General features: G+C 42.3%; 1 protein-coding gene across 3 annotated transcripts; it reads right to left on the reverse strand.

Annotated features, from left to right (window-relative positions):
• Positions 1-1,893: 1,893 nt before the first annotated feature.
• Positions 1,894-11,153, reverse strand: LOC107561961 (dermatan-sulfate epimerase-like protein). Of its 3 annotated transcripts, none has more exons than XM_016246515.1 (3): positions 11,129-11,153; positions 4,421-7,691; positions 1,894-2,586 (listed from the first exon to the last, which is right to left on the reverse strand). In XM_016246515.1, exons 2-3 carry the CDS (start codon positions 7,511-7,513, stop codon positions 2,038-2,040), a joined length of 3,642 nt encoding a protein of 1,213 aa, XP_016102001.1. In that variant the 5' UTR covers positions 7,514-7,691; positions 11,129-11,153; the 3' UTR covers positions 1,894-2,037. The 3 variants fall into 3 exon arrangements, with proteins under 3 accessions (XP_016102001.1, XP_016102000.1, XP_016102002.1); XM_016246514.1 differs by lacking the exon at positions 11,129-11,153 and adding an exon at positions 10,598-10,669; XM_016246516.1 differs by lacking the exons at positions 1,894-2,586; positions 11,129-11,153 and adding an exon at positions 10,598-10,669 and having other exon boundaries at positions 3,728-7,691.
• Between the last annotated feature and the right edge of the window lie 5,137 nt (positions 11,154-16,290).

Genomic DNA, 16,290 nt, shown 5'->3' on the forward strand with positions numbered 1-16,290 from the left:
TGAATTCACTCTCTCTCTCCTTCACGCGACTATATATATATATATATATATTAGTGCTGTCAAACGATTAATCGCGATTAATCACATCCAAAATAAATGTTTTTGTTTACATAGTATACAGTCGTGGTCAGAATTATTGGCACCCTTGGTAAATATGATCAAAGAAGGCTGTGAAAATAAATCTGCATTGATAATCATTTTGATCTTTTATTTGAAAAATTCACATAAATCTAACCTTTCATTGGAGAATAAGAATTTAAAGTGGGGGGAAATATCATTATGACATAAATGTTTTTCTCTAATACACATTGGACACAATTAACGGCACCCTTTTATTCAATGCTTTTTGAAACCTCCATTTGGCATAATAACAGCTCTGAGTTTTCTCCTATAATGCCTGCTGAGGTTAGAGAGCACCTGACACGAGATCAGAGAGCATTCCTTCATCCAGAATCTCTCCAGACCCTTCAGATCCCCAGCTTCTCCTCTTCAGGTCACCACTCATCTATCTTCTCTAGGGTTCAGCTCAGACTGGAATGGCCAGAGCAGAAGCTTGGTTTTGTGCCCAGAAACCCATTTTTGTGTTGTTTTTTAGGTTTGTTTTTGGATTATTGTCCGGTTGGAAGATCCAAACATGTCCCATTATAAGATTTCTAGCATGGACAGTCAGTTTTTGATGTTTTATCTGTTGGTATTTGATAGAATCCATGATGCCATGTGTCTAAACAAGATGTCCAGGACCTCCAGCAGAAATATAGGCCCACAACATTAAAAATACAGCAGTGTATTTCATTGTACATATGGGGTACTTTTTATCCCTGTGTGCACCAAACCCATCTTGAGTGTTTGTTGCTAAAACGCTAATTTTTTAGTTTCAACTGACCATAGAAGCCAGTCCCGTTTTAAGTTCCATTCGTGTCTGACAACAGAATATGCTGGGGATGGTTTTTGAATGAGAGCATTTTCTTTTCTTGAGTTTTTTTCTTGAAGCCCTCCCAAACAACCTGTGGTGTAGGTGCTGTTTGATCGGGTTTTTTTTTAAGGTTTTCTGACCTGAGACTCAATTCTCCAGCTGTGGTCCTCAGAGAGTCTTTAGCCACTCAAACACTCCTCCTCAGCGTGCATTAGGACGATATAGACACACATCCTCTTCCAGACAGATTTGTAACATTTTCTGTTGATTGGAAATCCTTAATTATTGCCCTGATGGTGGAAGCCATGGATGAATAATTTCATGTTCATAATCACCCTGGAGTGCTCAAAATTGTAAATATGAATGAAAATATACTTCACAGATATTTTACTCATAAGAATTTCTAGGGGTGCCGTTAATTGTATCCAATGTGTATTTGAGAAAAACATTTATGTCATAATGATATTTCCCCCCACTTTAAATTCTTATTCTCCAATGAAAGGTTAGATTTATGTGAATTTTTCAAATAAAAGATCAAAATGATTATCAATGCAGATTTATTTTCACAGCCTTCTTTGATCATATTTACCAAGGGTGCCAATAATTCTGACCACGACTGTATGTGTGTGTGCTGTATATTTATTATGTATGTATAAAGACACGCACATACAGCATATGTTTTGAAAATATTTACATGTATATATTTATATTAATATAATTTATATTATATATAAATATATTTAATATATAAACTCAACAAATTTTTCTTAAATATGTACATGTATGTGTGTGTATTTATATATACATCATAAATATACACAGTACACACACATATACTATGTAAACAAAAACTTTTATTTTGGATGCGATTAATCGCGATTAATCGTTTGACAGCACTATCTATCTATCTATATATATATATATGTCCTGAAGGCATTGTAGTACAAAATGTTATATGTTAGATTGGACATGGTGCAGAATCACAGGCTGAAGTTCCAATTCTTGTGCCTAGTTCTTTCATTTTCACTTTACTTTGTTTGCAACTAAAATTTGTGCAAAAATACAACACAAATATCAAACGATCAGATAGAAGAGATTAATGACAGCAGCTGGCCTGCAGCTACTTAATCAGTGAACCTGTGATAGCCGAGCTGCCTCATCAGGAATCCACATGTGTGCTCTATGAGTCTGATATCTCTCCTTGGCATGTTTCTCCTCCATTTGTCGATGTTGGCTGGTGATATGTCCCCTTCATACATCAGGTTATACAAGTTTGTGGAGGTGGTGAACATGAGCTGATTCAGGGCTGAAGGAGATACAGGGATTCCAAGGAAAGAGTGAATCTTCTCAGCCGTCTCTTGAGGATAGTTTATGACATCCTCAAACCTGACTTGAAGATAGGACTTTTCAGATAAGATAGCTGTGACTCTGAGGACAGCAGCGGTGTGAGCGAGCCACAGATGGGCCAGTAACAGCACAGGATTGGTCTCTGAACGGGATATGAGCTGCCACAGCTTCCTAAACTCCGCCGCAAACGCGGTCGGACACCTGTCGCTCACCATGTCCTGCTTGAAAATAAGAGCTAGATGCTGGGGAATGTTCTTGAGTGAGTATAGGCTGGGTTTGCTATTATACAGCATCAGATAAATCCATGCACGAGGGTCCCTGACGATGTAGATGGCTCTCATCAAAAATGCAGCAGTATATTTCATTGTACACATGGGATACTTTTTATCCCTGTGTGCACCAAACCCATCTTGAGTGTTTGTTGCTAAAACGCTAATTTTTTAGTTTCAACTGACCATAGAAGCCAGTCCCGTTTTAAGTTCCATTCGTGTCTGACAACAGAATATGCTGGGGATGGTTTTTGAATGAGAGCATTTTCTTTTCTTGAGTTTTTTTCTTGAAGCCCTCCCAAACAACCTGTGGTGTAGGTGCTGTTTGATCGGGTTTTTTTTTAAGGTTTTCTGACCTGAGACTCAATTCTCCAGCTGTGGTCCTCAGAGAGTCTTTAGCCACTCAAACACTCCTCCTCAGCGTGCATTAGGACGATATAGACACACATCCTCTTCCAGACAGATTTGTAACATTTTCTGTTGATTGGAAATCCTTAATTATTGCCCTGATGGTGGAAGCCATGGATGAATAATTTCATGTTCATAATCACCCTGGAGTGCTCAAAATTGTAAATATGAATGAAAATATACTTCACAGATATTTTACTCATAAGAATTTCTAGGGGTGCCGTTAATTGTATCCAATGTGTATTTGAGAAAAACATTTATGTCATAATGATATTTCCCCCCACTTTAAATTCTTATTCTCCAATGAAAGGTTAGATTTATGTGAATTTTTCAAATAAAAGATCAAAATGATTATCAATGCAGATTTATTTTCACAGCCTTCTTTGATCATATTTACCAAGGGTGCCAATAATTCTGACCACGACTGTATGTGTGTGTGCTGTATATTTATTATGTATGTATAAAGACACGCACATACAGCATATGTTTTGAAAATATTTACATGTATATATTTATATTAATATAATTTATATTATATATAAATATATTTAATATATAAACTCAACAAATTTTTCTTAAATATGTACATGTATGTGTGTGTATTTATATATACATCATAAATATACACAGTACACACACATATACTATGTAAACAAAAACTTTTATTTTGGATGCGATTAATCGCGATTAATCGTTTGACAGCACTATCTATCTATCTATATATATATATATATGTCCTGAAGGCATTGTAGTACAAAATGTTATATGTTAGATTGGACATGGTGCAGAATCACAGGCTGAAGTTCCAATTCTTGTGCCTAGTTCTTTCATTTTCACTTTACTTTGTTTGCAACTAAAATTTGTGCAAAAATACAACACAAATATCAAACGATCAGATAGAAGAGATTAATGACAGCAGCTGGCCTGCAGCTACTTAATCAGTGAACCTGTGATAGCCGAGCTGCCTCATCAGGAATCCACATGTGTGCTCTATGAGTCTGATATCTCTCCTTGGCATGTTTCTCCTCCATTTGTCGATGTTGGCTGGTGATATGTCCCCTTCATACATCAGGTTATACAAGTTTGTGGAGGTGGTGAACATGAGCTGATTCAGGGCTGAAGGAGATACAGGGATTCCAAGGAAAGAGTGAATCTTCTCAGCCGTCTCTTGAGGATAGTTTATGACATCCTCAAACCTGACTTGAAGATAGGACTTTTCAGATAAGATAGCTGTGACTCTGAGGACAGCAGCGGTGTGAGCGAGCCACAGATGGGCCAGTAACAGCACAGGATTGGTCTCTGAACGGGATATGAGCTGCCACAGCTTCCTAAACTCCGCCGCAAACGCGGTCGGACACCTGTCGCTCACCATGTCCTGCTTGAAAATAAGAGCTAGATGCTGGGGAATGTTCTTGAGTGAGTATAGGCTGGGTTTGCTATTATACAGCATCAGATAAATCCATGCACGAGGGTCCCTGACGATGTAGATGGCTCTCAGTGAAGGGCCGATAACTTCTTGAAGAAAGGGCAGCTTGAGAGCCCAGCTGCCGCTGCAGAGATTGAGAACCACACGGGCGTTAGGATAGTCCACCGTGTGTCTCCTCAGCTCTCGGACGTACTCAACATCCCTGTCGACTCGCACCCGGCCTTTCATCTCAGCCTTGGACTCTCTCCTCCTCAGCCTCCTCCTCTTGTCCTGGGAGAGGCTCACTCTTTGGGCCAATTTCATGTGGCTGGTGTCGTGGAGTGGGATGTTCTGCAGGAATAATTGGGTGTTGTGAACCAGTGAATGCAGCCAGCCCTGAATCATTTTAAAACGCCCACACTGAGCTTCTGACCGCGTCCATTCACAAGCATCTACTAAAGAGTCAAATTCGAACTCTGTTTCGGGGATATCCAAGTGTTCTGTAGGGATGCGCAGGTAGACAAAGTCTGTGCTGTTGTAGAAAAGGTGCTTAAGGATGTCAGATCCAGAGCCAGGTAGCGTGGTGATCACTACCGTGGGCAGAGGGAGCTGATGCTGGTCATAAAGCCTCGTTTGTTTGCGAAGCTCCGGGTCTGTGGTGGCTCCGCGCCACTTCACCTTACACAGGAGCTGATCGCAGCTGTTCGAGACGAACACGAGCTCGGTTATCCACAGCATTAACACCGAAAGCAAAGCGTAACGCATCAGTCTGCTAAAGCAAACGTAAAACTTTCGCTGTAGGGTCAAAAAAACAATGGCCACACACAGTATTACCCCAGCTACAACATTCAGCGTAACTCCAAAGTCAAAGAGATGATTGTGCAGTTTTGTCTGTTTGGGGACAAGCTGCGTCCCCAAGCCAAAACGGATAACCTGATGTCTGTCTTCCACCTTAGCGTAACCCCCAAAGCCCAGATAGCTGGAACGGGCCCCAATGTCTCTGTGATTGGTTACTATAGAAACGATTTTCTCAGTGTTATTGATGACAAGAGAAAGCTTGAGCCCATTCTTACTGCTTTCAATGAACCTGCAGTTGGAAACTTTAACGTAAGGCCCGTGCATCACATACACCATCCTACCCACCGAATCCGTGAAAGGGAAGGTGACATTGATAAACTGCGTCCACCTCTTTTTAAACTCGGCCTCCTGCTCAGCCTCCTGTATTTGTGTATCAGGGCTGCGTCCCTGACTGTCAAACCAGAAGATTTTGTAATGAGCATCCCAGACATCCATCAACGCCCCATTGTACCTGTCTGTGAAACTATGGGGCACGTATTTAAAGTCAATATCAAGATTATGAAAAAACGCACTGACGACATTCACCGGTGAGTCGTCACTTTTCTCGACGTGGTCAAGTACCACAAGAGTCTGTGAGTTGAGGAGAAGCAGGGCTCGGTACACACTCTTCAGTCTCATGGCTGAGGAATATGCCGCAGCCGCTTCTCCGCTTACAAACATAGCATCTCCATGAGCAGAAGCAGCGATCAGCTCTCCCGCAGAGTCTCCGACCCCTGAGTCTGTCCAGCGGAGCCACTTGGCACATTCCCCGAGCTGTCCTTCCCAAGGGACATTACACTGGCTCGTCGGGGATGGGCTGAACACCAGCACGTTGTTTAGGAAGCTGTATTTGGGGCCATATAAAGCCTCAGAAACAAACACTTGTCCATTAGGGGCAAAAGTAAACGAGTTTTGGTCTGGGTGCTCATGACCAGGGTTAAAGCTGTTCCAGCCATCCACCCATGAGTAAGGCTTGGCGTGGACAATGTCAAACACCGCCCGACCACCCAGCTTTCCAGATTTAAATGAGACGAAGGTGTTGCCTTGTGCAACAGATAAACCAGCCCCGTAAGTCACCACTCCCCAGTTTGAGAAGATGTGCATCTTAGCCTTATTGTGATCATAAGGGGGCAGTGGTGTAAGGTCGGCGTTGTACCAGATGAACTCTGTGTGAAGCGTTGTCCAGCGCTGGGCAAAGGACTGGCCCATGGGACCGTCTTTAGGTCTGTGCTTCCTAATTTGCTGTGCCAGCCAATTACCGGACCCATTTTTGATCACATATGAATCTAAAAAGACTAATTGGCTCTCCGGTCCATAGAACCAGTTATAGTTTGAGTCCCCTATACCAACCGTTCTCTGAAAGCCCGGAAGCAAAGTGGCGTAATAAAACCAGAAATGAGTACGCAGCCAATTGTTCTGCGTGTTGTCTATGCTGAAGTGGCGCTTCGCCAGGAAAACATACTGCGTGATTGACTTTGCTGTATAACTCCCGTATGCAACTCCCTCGTCCAGAGAGCCATCTACAACGTGACTTAACAGAAACATCGTCTTCTCCATGTAATTTACAGATACCTGTTTCCAAACCCTCGACTGAGTGTCATCATGTGCACCCACCACTATTGCTCCAGTCAGAATAGCAACTATATTAGTGGTTTGATGGTTTTGAAGAAACTGCTTCCCCCAGCCCCTGTACTTTGACGTCTTGTAGAGCGCTTGGGTTTCAGCAGAAATCTTCTTTAAGTACAGGTCTCGGTGCTTCTGATCCAGTAATGAGTAGATGAAGTCAAAAGCAGTAGCAAATCCAGTGAGCGAATGAGCCATCGGAACTTCATCGTTAGGTGCACTGCTTACTTTCCAGTCAGGATACTCTGACATCCGGTCCATGAACTTAATCAGGAACTGCACTGCTGCGGTGTCCTCGGGATACAGGAGGCAGTAGAGGGCCAAAGGCGGGAGGTTGTTTCCATAAATCTCGTTCCACTTGCTGGTGAACTCCTCATGCTTTGTGGGTGGCATGTAGAGCGGGCCGGCGGAGAGCATTGTCAGCACAGCCGTCCGGATCACTTTAAAGATGTGGCTGTGAGTTGTAGTTGACCTTTGTCTCAACAGTGGTACGTCGTCTCGGTTAAAGTATAAGTTAGGGTGAAGATTAGCGGCTTGGCGTTTACGTAGCTCTGGTGGCCCATTCTCAGTAATCTGGAATTGTCCAAAGTCACTAAAAATATCTTTCCCTGTGGCATTAAAGACTTCAGAGAATGAAGCTCCCACTGCTAGAAATAGAGACGCTGCAAATGTAGGCCACCCTATGGACCTCCAAACCACTGGCCACCACATTTTCCCTTTGTTTTTTAGCACTCCTCTTCCCCGATTTAATCTGGTTTCCCTCTCCCCACTTTACCGTCTCGTTCAAAGGGAATGTTTTTCATGACACGGATGATAATGGGTGCTTATTTCAGTTGTTATTGACTTGGACTCTGGTAAGTGTTTTCTTTGGCTTCCACAGTCTGATACACTGTTGAAAAATAGAAACAAAATATGAGTGAAATTCCTTTAATTGAACAACATCAAAAATCAATTTGATATTAAAGGCGTTATGACTTGGATGGGTGATGAGGCCAAAATCCTAAATTGTATATTTTATTTCACTATAATAATATAACTGTAAAATAAATTGTTCAATAGAAGACAGACAGAAAACGAATAGTCTTTTTAGCATTTCAGGTGGGTTCATCTATCAGTAGTATTCAGGAAAGAAATATTAAAGAAATGAAATAAATAAAAAGTGCATCAAGTTTATTCTTATTAAAGCTAAAAAAAGTTATTCCTTCATGAGCAGTGAGTGATTTTCTCTTTTCTTTCGAAGTTTGATTAACATTAATGACAGTCAGCAGCAGTTTATTCGCATACGTATGCGTGGATAACCTAATGCACGGATCCAGTGTAAAGATACACATCCAATCTTCTCCCAACTATTTACATTTAGGTTGACTGTGTTTATGTGATTACTCGCCAAGACAAACATTCTGACATACGTCTGTGTGTATTTGGCTGTTTAGGTACGCACCTGAGTTAAGCAAAGTATACTGTATGCGTTCCTCTGGGTCTGTCAAACAGTGTGCAGTACCGACTTGAGTTCTCTTTCCCGGCATAATGCACTTTAAATTACTTTTTAATATCAAACATGTCCTGCAGTGCTGTTAACCCTAACCCTAACCAAACAGTAGACTGCAACAGTCACATATACTTTCTATTAAAAATTCAACTGTTTGAACATGTACTGGTTTGTCATTTACAGCTGTATACCGGCTCATTATACTATAAAACACAGTTCCTGCACAGCGTCCCGTTTCAGCTGTCATTTATCTGAGCGGATGCTGAGGCTCAGCAAACTTTACGCTGCTCCTGGCTACAGAAACACATCTCTACTTCCGAAGGATCGATATTAGGAAAGGCTGAGGCTTATTTGAACGAAGTACCTGATCACGTCTGTGCAGGATTTTGATTGTTCAGCACATTTCAGTACAGATTGTTTATGAACCATGATGCAGGCCTGGCAAATAAACCATTATTGAATAATGGGACAGTGACAAACGACAGCAAACCCCTAGCAACAAGCTTCATCTGCTGGTGTAATATGTATGGCCTTCGAGCTTTCAGAGTGTGCTGACTTGTATCGTTATTCATATTTGTTTTGGATGTCTAATGCTTAAACAGGTTGCTGTGTTTGTGCTTTTATATATGGCTGTATTTCAATAGTTGCCACAATTCACCATTTAAAAATGAAGAAAGATATGTGTTGTCCTGTTACAACCACCTCTTCCTTACCAAATGGGCTATTTTGATGGCTAAAGTCACACAGGTGCTGACTGCGATCAGGTAATATTCTTCACGCCTGCTGGCTGCAATTAATTGCACATGTATTATTAACAACGTCCTGCATCCACTTTGTAAACATTTCAAGTGTACTCTTCTTAGCCTGTAATGCTAATACACTCGTTCCCTTAAACTATGCCCACTGATCTATGAATATAAATGACTGGACTGCTCACAGAATCACAAAGTGAAGCCACCGCAAGTGTTCGAGCAGCCATAGCTATTCTCTACCAACAGAGAGCATCACTGACTGGTGGCCTAAAACCACCTGATTTGCAGTTGCACACGATTCATTTTTAAGGATATATCACGTTATCTGTAACTTTAATGGGCTTTTCGTGCAGGATAGACAATATATTGACATCATTAAGGTGGGTCTGTGTTTGGTTAACACACACCCTTAATGATTTCAATATATATGCAAATATGAACTTATATTTGGGATCACTGCACTATATTGTATTAAAATTAAAACTTTACTATGCATCATCTTGCTCATATAAATGCTTGGAAATAAAGTTTCATGTATTCAAGTCCAAATGCACTCAGCGTTATTTCTGTGAGTAAGTTGTGATGTGTGTATTTTACTTCATGTCTTTTTATTAACCAACAAATAGATCAGTCTCTTGGAGATCTTGGAAACAGTGACGGTTAAAAAGTTACAGAACAGCACAAAATCTGCGGTGTTTGCTTAGGAATTAAGTGTTATGGATATACTGTTGAATTAATGATTAATGTTTAATTCAGTATTTTAACTCCTTCATGACCACAGTTAATAACCGTAAATGGCAAATTATGTTTGGAATAAAGCATAAATCCATCTTCAGATTTCAGAATGAGCATTTTAACATTTGTAATAGATATGTTGAGGATCTCATCCATCCGCTGATCTGATGTTCACTACTGTTATGATTAAGAACATAACTTTATTACAGATAATCATTTACATGCTTAGGATGTTTGTCTTATAAGAATGTACAGGGAGACTTCAGATATATAATGGTGGCTCGTTAGATAACGTTTTCTCATTCAAGTCAGACGATTTCAATATTCAACAGAATGTGTAGAATAGCAATATGGTGGCTTCACATGTTTGTGAGGTCATGAGTAATCCAGATATTATAGAGCAGTGCTCCAAACTAGTTTTGGCTTCATGTGATCATGCTATTGCACTACACTACAGTCAGACTCCTGATGCTCTAACTGTGCTTATTTCCATTGTTGACACGTAGCATGGGGTTGTAAAAGTTTTTTTTAATGATTTACCATTACACTGATAAGGTTTTTTCATTTCCCCATTCCTACAGGACCAGGACCACGAAACCGTCCTACAGCAGTTTCCAGAACACTTCCACGTCACGATGCTCAGTTTCTACTGTACACATTGCTGTTTACACTGAGTGCAGCTCAAATCTGAGCATTTCATTCCCTAGATCACAGAATACTCTATAGCTGAGTGAGCAAAATGGACCTTGATGGAAATAATCTGACAAAATCATGTCATATCCCCTTGAACATCAGCTCTCCTGTTAGCAGTGAACTTACATGTGTCCAGTCAAACCCTGATGCTGAAATCTGCCCCCAAACAATGAGATGAGGAGGAATGATGAGCGATGAGGTGTCAGTCGAGGTCATGAGTAATCCAGATATTATAGAGCAGTGCTCCAAACTAGTTTTGGCTTCATGTGATCATGCTATTGCACTACACTACAGTCAGACTCCTGATGCTCTAACTGTGCTTATTTCCATTGTTGACACGTAGCATGGGGTTGTAAAAGGTTTTTTTTAATGATTTACCATTACACTGATAAGGTTTTTTCATTTCCCCATTCCTACAGGACCAGGACCACGAAACCGTCCTACAGCAGTTTCCAGAACACTTCCACGTCACGATGCTCAGTTTCTACTGTACACACTGCTGTTTACACTGAGTGCAGCTCAAATCTGAGCATTTCATTCCCTAGATCACAGAATACTCTATAGCTGAGTGAGCAAAATGGACCTTGATGGAAATAATCTGACAAAATCATGTCATATCCCCTTGAACATCAGCTCTCCTGTTAGCAGTGAACTTACATGTGTCCAGTCAAACCCTGATGCTGAAATCTGCCCCCAAACAATGAGATGAGGAGGAATGATGAGCGATGAGGTGTCAGTCACTAATCCATTCATTTGTATGAGAAATCCGACCTAGTTCTCTGTAATCCATTAAACAGTGCTGTCAGGTGATGTGGTTTGGACTGTGAGCGTGCGCGCGCGCATCTGCTCTGCTCCATCATCATCATCATCATCATCACAGTCGATCCTCCATCAATCTCGAACCCTCCCGATCATAACACACACACACACACACACACATCATCATCATCATCTCCAGGAAGGGTCTGTGTTCCCGCAGCTCGCTCATTCGCCGCGCACTGCAGACAGATGTACAAACAGAACGCAAGTTAATGGAAAGTTCGAGTAGAAATGAAGAAAAGACACAATCCACGACATCGTGAAAAACGGGTGTTCGAGTGTCCGTCTAATGGTCCTCAGACATGACATTTATGATGAGTGTTTGTCCGCATCCATCCGCTGACGCGTGATTTCATTGCGTAAAACGCGTCTGATGTTCAACGCGCTGCCATTTGTCTGCGGCTCCGTCGATGAGACTGACGTTACCATAGCAACCACTGACCGTAGAGGGCGCTGTCTCACACACACACACACACACACACACACACACACAGGTTTGTTTTTGTGAAAAGTGGGGACTCTCCATAGGTGTAATGGTTTTTATACTGTACAGACCGTATATTCTATTGCCCTACACCAACCCTACCCCTAAACCTACCCCTCACAGGAGACTTTCTGCATTTTTACTTTCTCAAAAAAGCTCACTCTGTATGATTTATAAGCGTTTTGAAAAATGGGGACATAATGTCACCTTCTCCTTGTAATACCTGTCATACCCATGTTATTACACACATTTGTGTCCTCATATGTCACAAAAAACGCGCGCACACACACACTTCATACGAAATTATCGGTCTGTCCTTAAAAATTATGTTTGATATAAATCAAAACAACACTTACATTCAAGAAACAAACAAAAAATATATTTAAAAAAACTAAAATGCAAGTCCAGAGGATTTTGGCCACCAGGAATTCTCAAGCGTGAACTTGAGGAGCTGAAGTAATGCACAATAGACTCATTGTTTAAGGCACATTATCACAAATTTAACTCTGTTTTCCACTCCACACTGTCGCTCTTCTTCAATAAAATCTGTTATGTAGAAGCAGAAGGTCAGTGTGGGAAGAGAGACCTGAAATCAGCTCAACTATTCAGGAAACCATTGTCCAGCATTATACGAATGCAATAAGAGCTTTGTAATAAATGTGTTTAAGAATGTGAAGAATGACTGATCACATTATTCACACCTGACTGAAGCTCATCTACAGCCACAGATATTATAAAACACATTAGTGTAGTAAAGTCTGTCTGAAAGGACTAGTTCACTCAGAAACCACCATTCTGTCATCTTTTGCTCACCCTCGTCTTTCCAAGCCTGAATGACTTTCTGCCATTGAACACTAAAGGAGTTATTTATAGCAGAATCTCAGGGCAGTCAAGAAAACTTTTAAAGGCAAGTAAATAAAAACATAAAATTCACTCTCCTCCTTACATAAAGACTTGTACAGAAAGCGTTCGTGCTGATATGCTCTGATTCATCATATGACGCTTTCTTTGGTCCCCATCCACGTCATGATGATCCTGAACATTCGTTCCGTTTGTGAGGTTGAGATCTGGGGCCAGTTGCATAAACTTAGCCACCATGTTAAGACATGTTAGCAGTTGCCAAGGGGTAATCAGTCGTACTTTCCCAATACAAATAACAAAAATCTACCTTTTCATAACTTAATTAAAAAAGTTATGACCAGTCTTGAAGAGAAAAAAGTAGGTGACTAACTTTTTAAGACTAGTCTAAACAGTTTATGCAACTGGTCCCTGGTCTCCGCTTCAGTTTCAGAAGAGTGTGAGAGTGAATGAGAGAAGCAGGAGACTGAAGTATAAAGAGTAAGAGTGGAGTAACAGCATTATGTTTCTGCTGATATCAGTGCCTTCAGGCTGCTGTTGAGCCAAAACAATGTCCATCTACCATGCAAACACATTTGACCGGCATCATGTGTGTGTGTGTTTGATGTGTGGATGAGCCAGTGTGTGTTCGTGTGCTGGAAGAGAAATGCCAAACATACTGAACATCAATAGAACAGACTCCATATGCTTATGCAATATCATCAGGGCTGGAGATCACGGCTCCTCTTAGCACTTTATTATTACTCTTTTCTCTGATCAGACGTGTTCTGCAAGCTCAGCTTCTCTCCTCTTGTGTTTTCTGCTCTTATTGTGCTCATCTCAGCACGTCTGCATTGTGACAATCAGTTGAGAGTGAAAAGCTGTTTCTGATGTCTACACGGTTATCATTCTGGCTAATGAGTTTGTATTAATCAAACGATCCAGAGCCTGATGATACTCCTATCAAATGCTTAATTGCTCATATTTTGCTCTTTCACAGCTCTCCCAAAATGAATATCGTGTCATCATTTACTCGCCCTCATGTTGTTTCAAATGTGTACGACTTCTGGGTGAACTGTCCCTTTAATAGTGCTGTTAATTGTGTTTTAATTATCAACTTCGCTTTAGATGTTTTACCTTCAATTACATAAATGTCAACGGTTGCTGCACAGTAAAAGTATAGAGCCTTAAATGATGTTTGATAGTGCACAGAATAATGAGACGCCTGCAATCTAAACACACTGTTGAGATATCTGACAGTCGAGAGCAACATTAGCAGGCTCTGTTTCAGTGGATATGAGCAAACGGTTTAATCTCTACGTATACCAGTGGAGATATAATGCTGTCTAGAGAAGAAAATGTTGTGTCCACTAGAGGGTGGAAAAACACCGTTTATGAAAAAGAAAGACTGTTCTGTGATCACAATGCATGTCTTTGGTTCTGCCTAGTTCTGGGTGTGTTAGAGCGTTACAGAGGAATAGTAAACAGAGAGTTGTTCGCTGCATTTCTGGCCTGGTTGTTTATTCTACACCACATTTTGGCGACAAGGATGGCTGATTTTTCTCTACCGCTGCCGCCGCCCTTCCTCGCTCTTCCAGGTGAACCTCCTATCCCGTGGCCCCGTTGGCTGCAATCTTTTGAGACATTTCTCATCGCAGCTGGCCTCACAGAGGTGAGTGCCGCACGAAAAAAAGCACTTCTCCAACACTGTCTAGGGGCGGAAGGACAGCGAGTGCTCGGAACAATCAGCAACAGTGGTGAAAACACTTATGAACGAACAGTCTGTGACGGCCCTGAATGAACATTTCGCTGCTCCACAGAGCATTTTGCTGCGGCGGTTCGTATTCCACAGGCACCATCAACTCTCTGATGAGTCCGTGCATCAGTATGTGGCCAATCTGAGAGGGCTAGCGAATTCTTGTAAATTCGGAGGGCTGCGCGACGAAATGATCCGCGATCAGCTGATTGAACACACCAATGATAACAAAATTAGAGAAACCCTGCTGTTACAACCAGATGACTTGACGCTATCTAGGGCAATTGCGGTAGCATTTCAAGTGGAAAGCGCTGCTGAATGTGTGGCCACTCTCACAAATCAAAATAAGTCAACACACAGCCAATTGATATTTATGGAAACAACTTCACCAGCCCAGCAGCCACCCGACCGGGGGTGCAGAAGCGGCTGCAAATGCCCCTGACTCCGTAATGCAACTCACGCGGCAACAGCGTAGACGACCACATCAACAACAGCCCTGTACTAATAGTGGATCTCGTTCTCATTTCACCAGAGCCCAGAACTGTCCAGCCCAGGGCCAGACATGCCATAACTGTGGAAAACAAAATAATTTTGCAAGTGTCTGCCGTTCAGCCCCAAATACACAGATGCACACCAGTCAGTCCCCACCTGCCATCATCCACAATGTAACTTCAGGACTTGTGCCATTCAGATCATGCACTGTCACCCTGAATGATGTGAGTGTTCCACTGCTTTTGGATACGGGGGCCAGTGTATCTCTGCTCAATGCAAGCACTTACAGTCAATTATTCAGCGTGTTTCCCCTAGCCACGCCCTCTATGGCCCTGTGCGGTTACGGGGATTCCAAAATTGAGCTGCTGGGTTCACTTAAATTGACTGTGCACTACGGTGCAAAGACATTGCCCTCATTCATCTTCCAAGTGGCCCACAAAGGAGCAAATTTAATGGGACTGGACTTGTTCACCGCACTGGGGTTCACCCTAGTGGACATGAAGGGGGCTGCTATCCTGGCTGTGACCCCAATATGGCAGCAACAGCGGCCAACACTGTTTAATGGGCTGGGCTGCCTCACCTCATTTATGCACCAGCCTCTCATTGACCATACTGTCAGCCCTGTCATTCAGCCTCTACGCCGTATTCCCCTGGCCCTGCGTGAAGGCGTGTCAACGGAACTACAGCGCCTGCTGCAAGGAGGCATCATTGAGCAGGTGGATGCGTCGCCCTGAGTCTCAAACCTGGTGGTGGCCACTAAAAAATCTGGTGCTCTGCGCGGACTTGAGGCAAGTCAATAAGGCAGTTATTCCAGATAAGTACCCGCTACCAATGACGGAGGAACTCACGGCTCAATTCTTTGGCTCCAGTTTTTTCTAAGCTGGACCTAAGAGAAGGCTATCTGCAGGTGCCCCTTCATGCTGAAAGCAGAAATCTGACTACTTTTGTGACACATGAGGGAGTATTTCGTTATACTAGGATGCCTTTCGGCCTTAGCTCTGCCCCTTCCTGTTTCCAAAAGGTTATGATCTCTGTGCTAACGGGGATACCAGGCGTTGTCATCTACCTTGACGACATTGTCGCGCATGGGCCCACAACGCACACTCATGATGAGCGCCTCAACAGGGTTTTTAATGCACTCAGCAAGCACAGGCTAACTTTAAATGGTGAAAAATTTATTTTTGCTGTACCTGTCATCAAGTTTGTGGGGTTCAAGTTGTCAGCACAGAGCATTTCCCCACTCCAGTATAATGTGGATGCCATTCAGTCCATCCCCGAACCGACTTCACCTGCCCAGGTGGCTTCCTTTCTAGGGATGATGGGCTACTACTTAAAGTTTCTGTCTCAGTATTCAGCCACTACTGCCCCACTGCGGCAATTACTCCGGAAGGATGAGCCCTGGGTGTGGACGCAGGCATGTATGGAGGCTGT

Source organism: Sinocyclocheilus grahami, unplaced genomic scaffold, assembly GCF_001515645.1.
Source record: "Sinocyclocheilus grahami isolate Dianchi unplaced genomic scaffold, SAMN03320097.WGS_v1.1 scaffold800.1, whole genome shotgun sequence".
NCBI classification, from domain to species: Eukaryota; Metazoa; Chordata; class Actinopteri; order Cypriniformes; family Cyprinidae; genus Sinocyclocheilus; species Sinocyclocheilus grahami.

Excerpts from the sequence above, each read along its gene's own strand:
- LOC107561961 (XM_016246515.1), bottom strand. The coding sequence starts at position 7,513 with ATGTGGTGGCCAGTGGTTTGGAGGTCCATAGGGTGGCCTACATTTGCA. Across the intron at positions 2,587-4,420 it reads CTTCACTGAGAGCCATCTAC|ATCGTCAGGGACCCTCGTGC; the intron begins ATCGTCAGGGAC and ends AGAGCCATCTAC.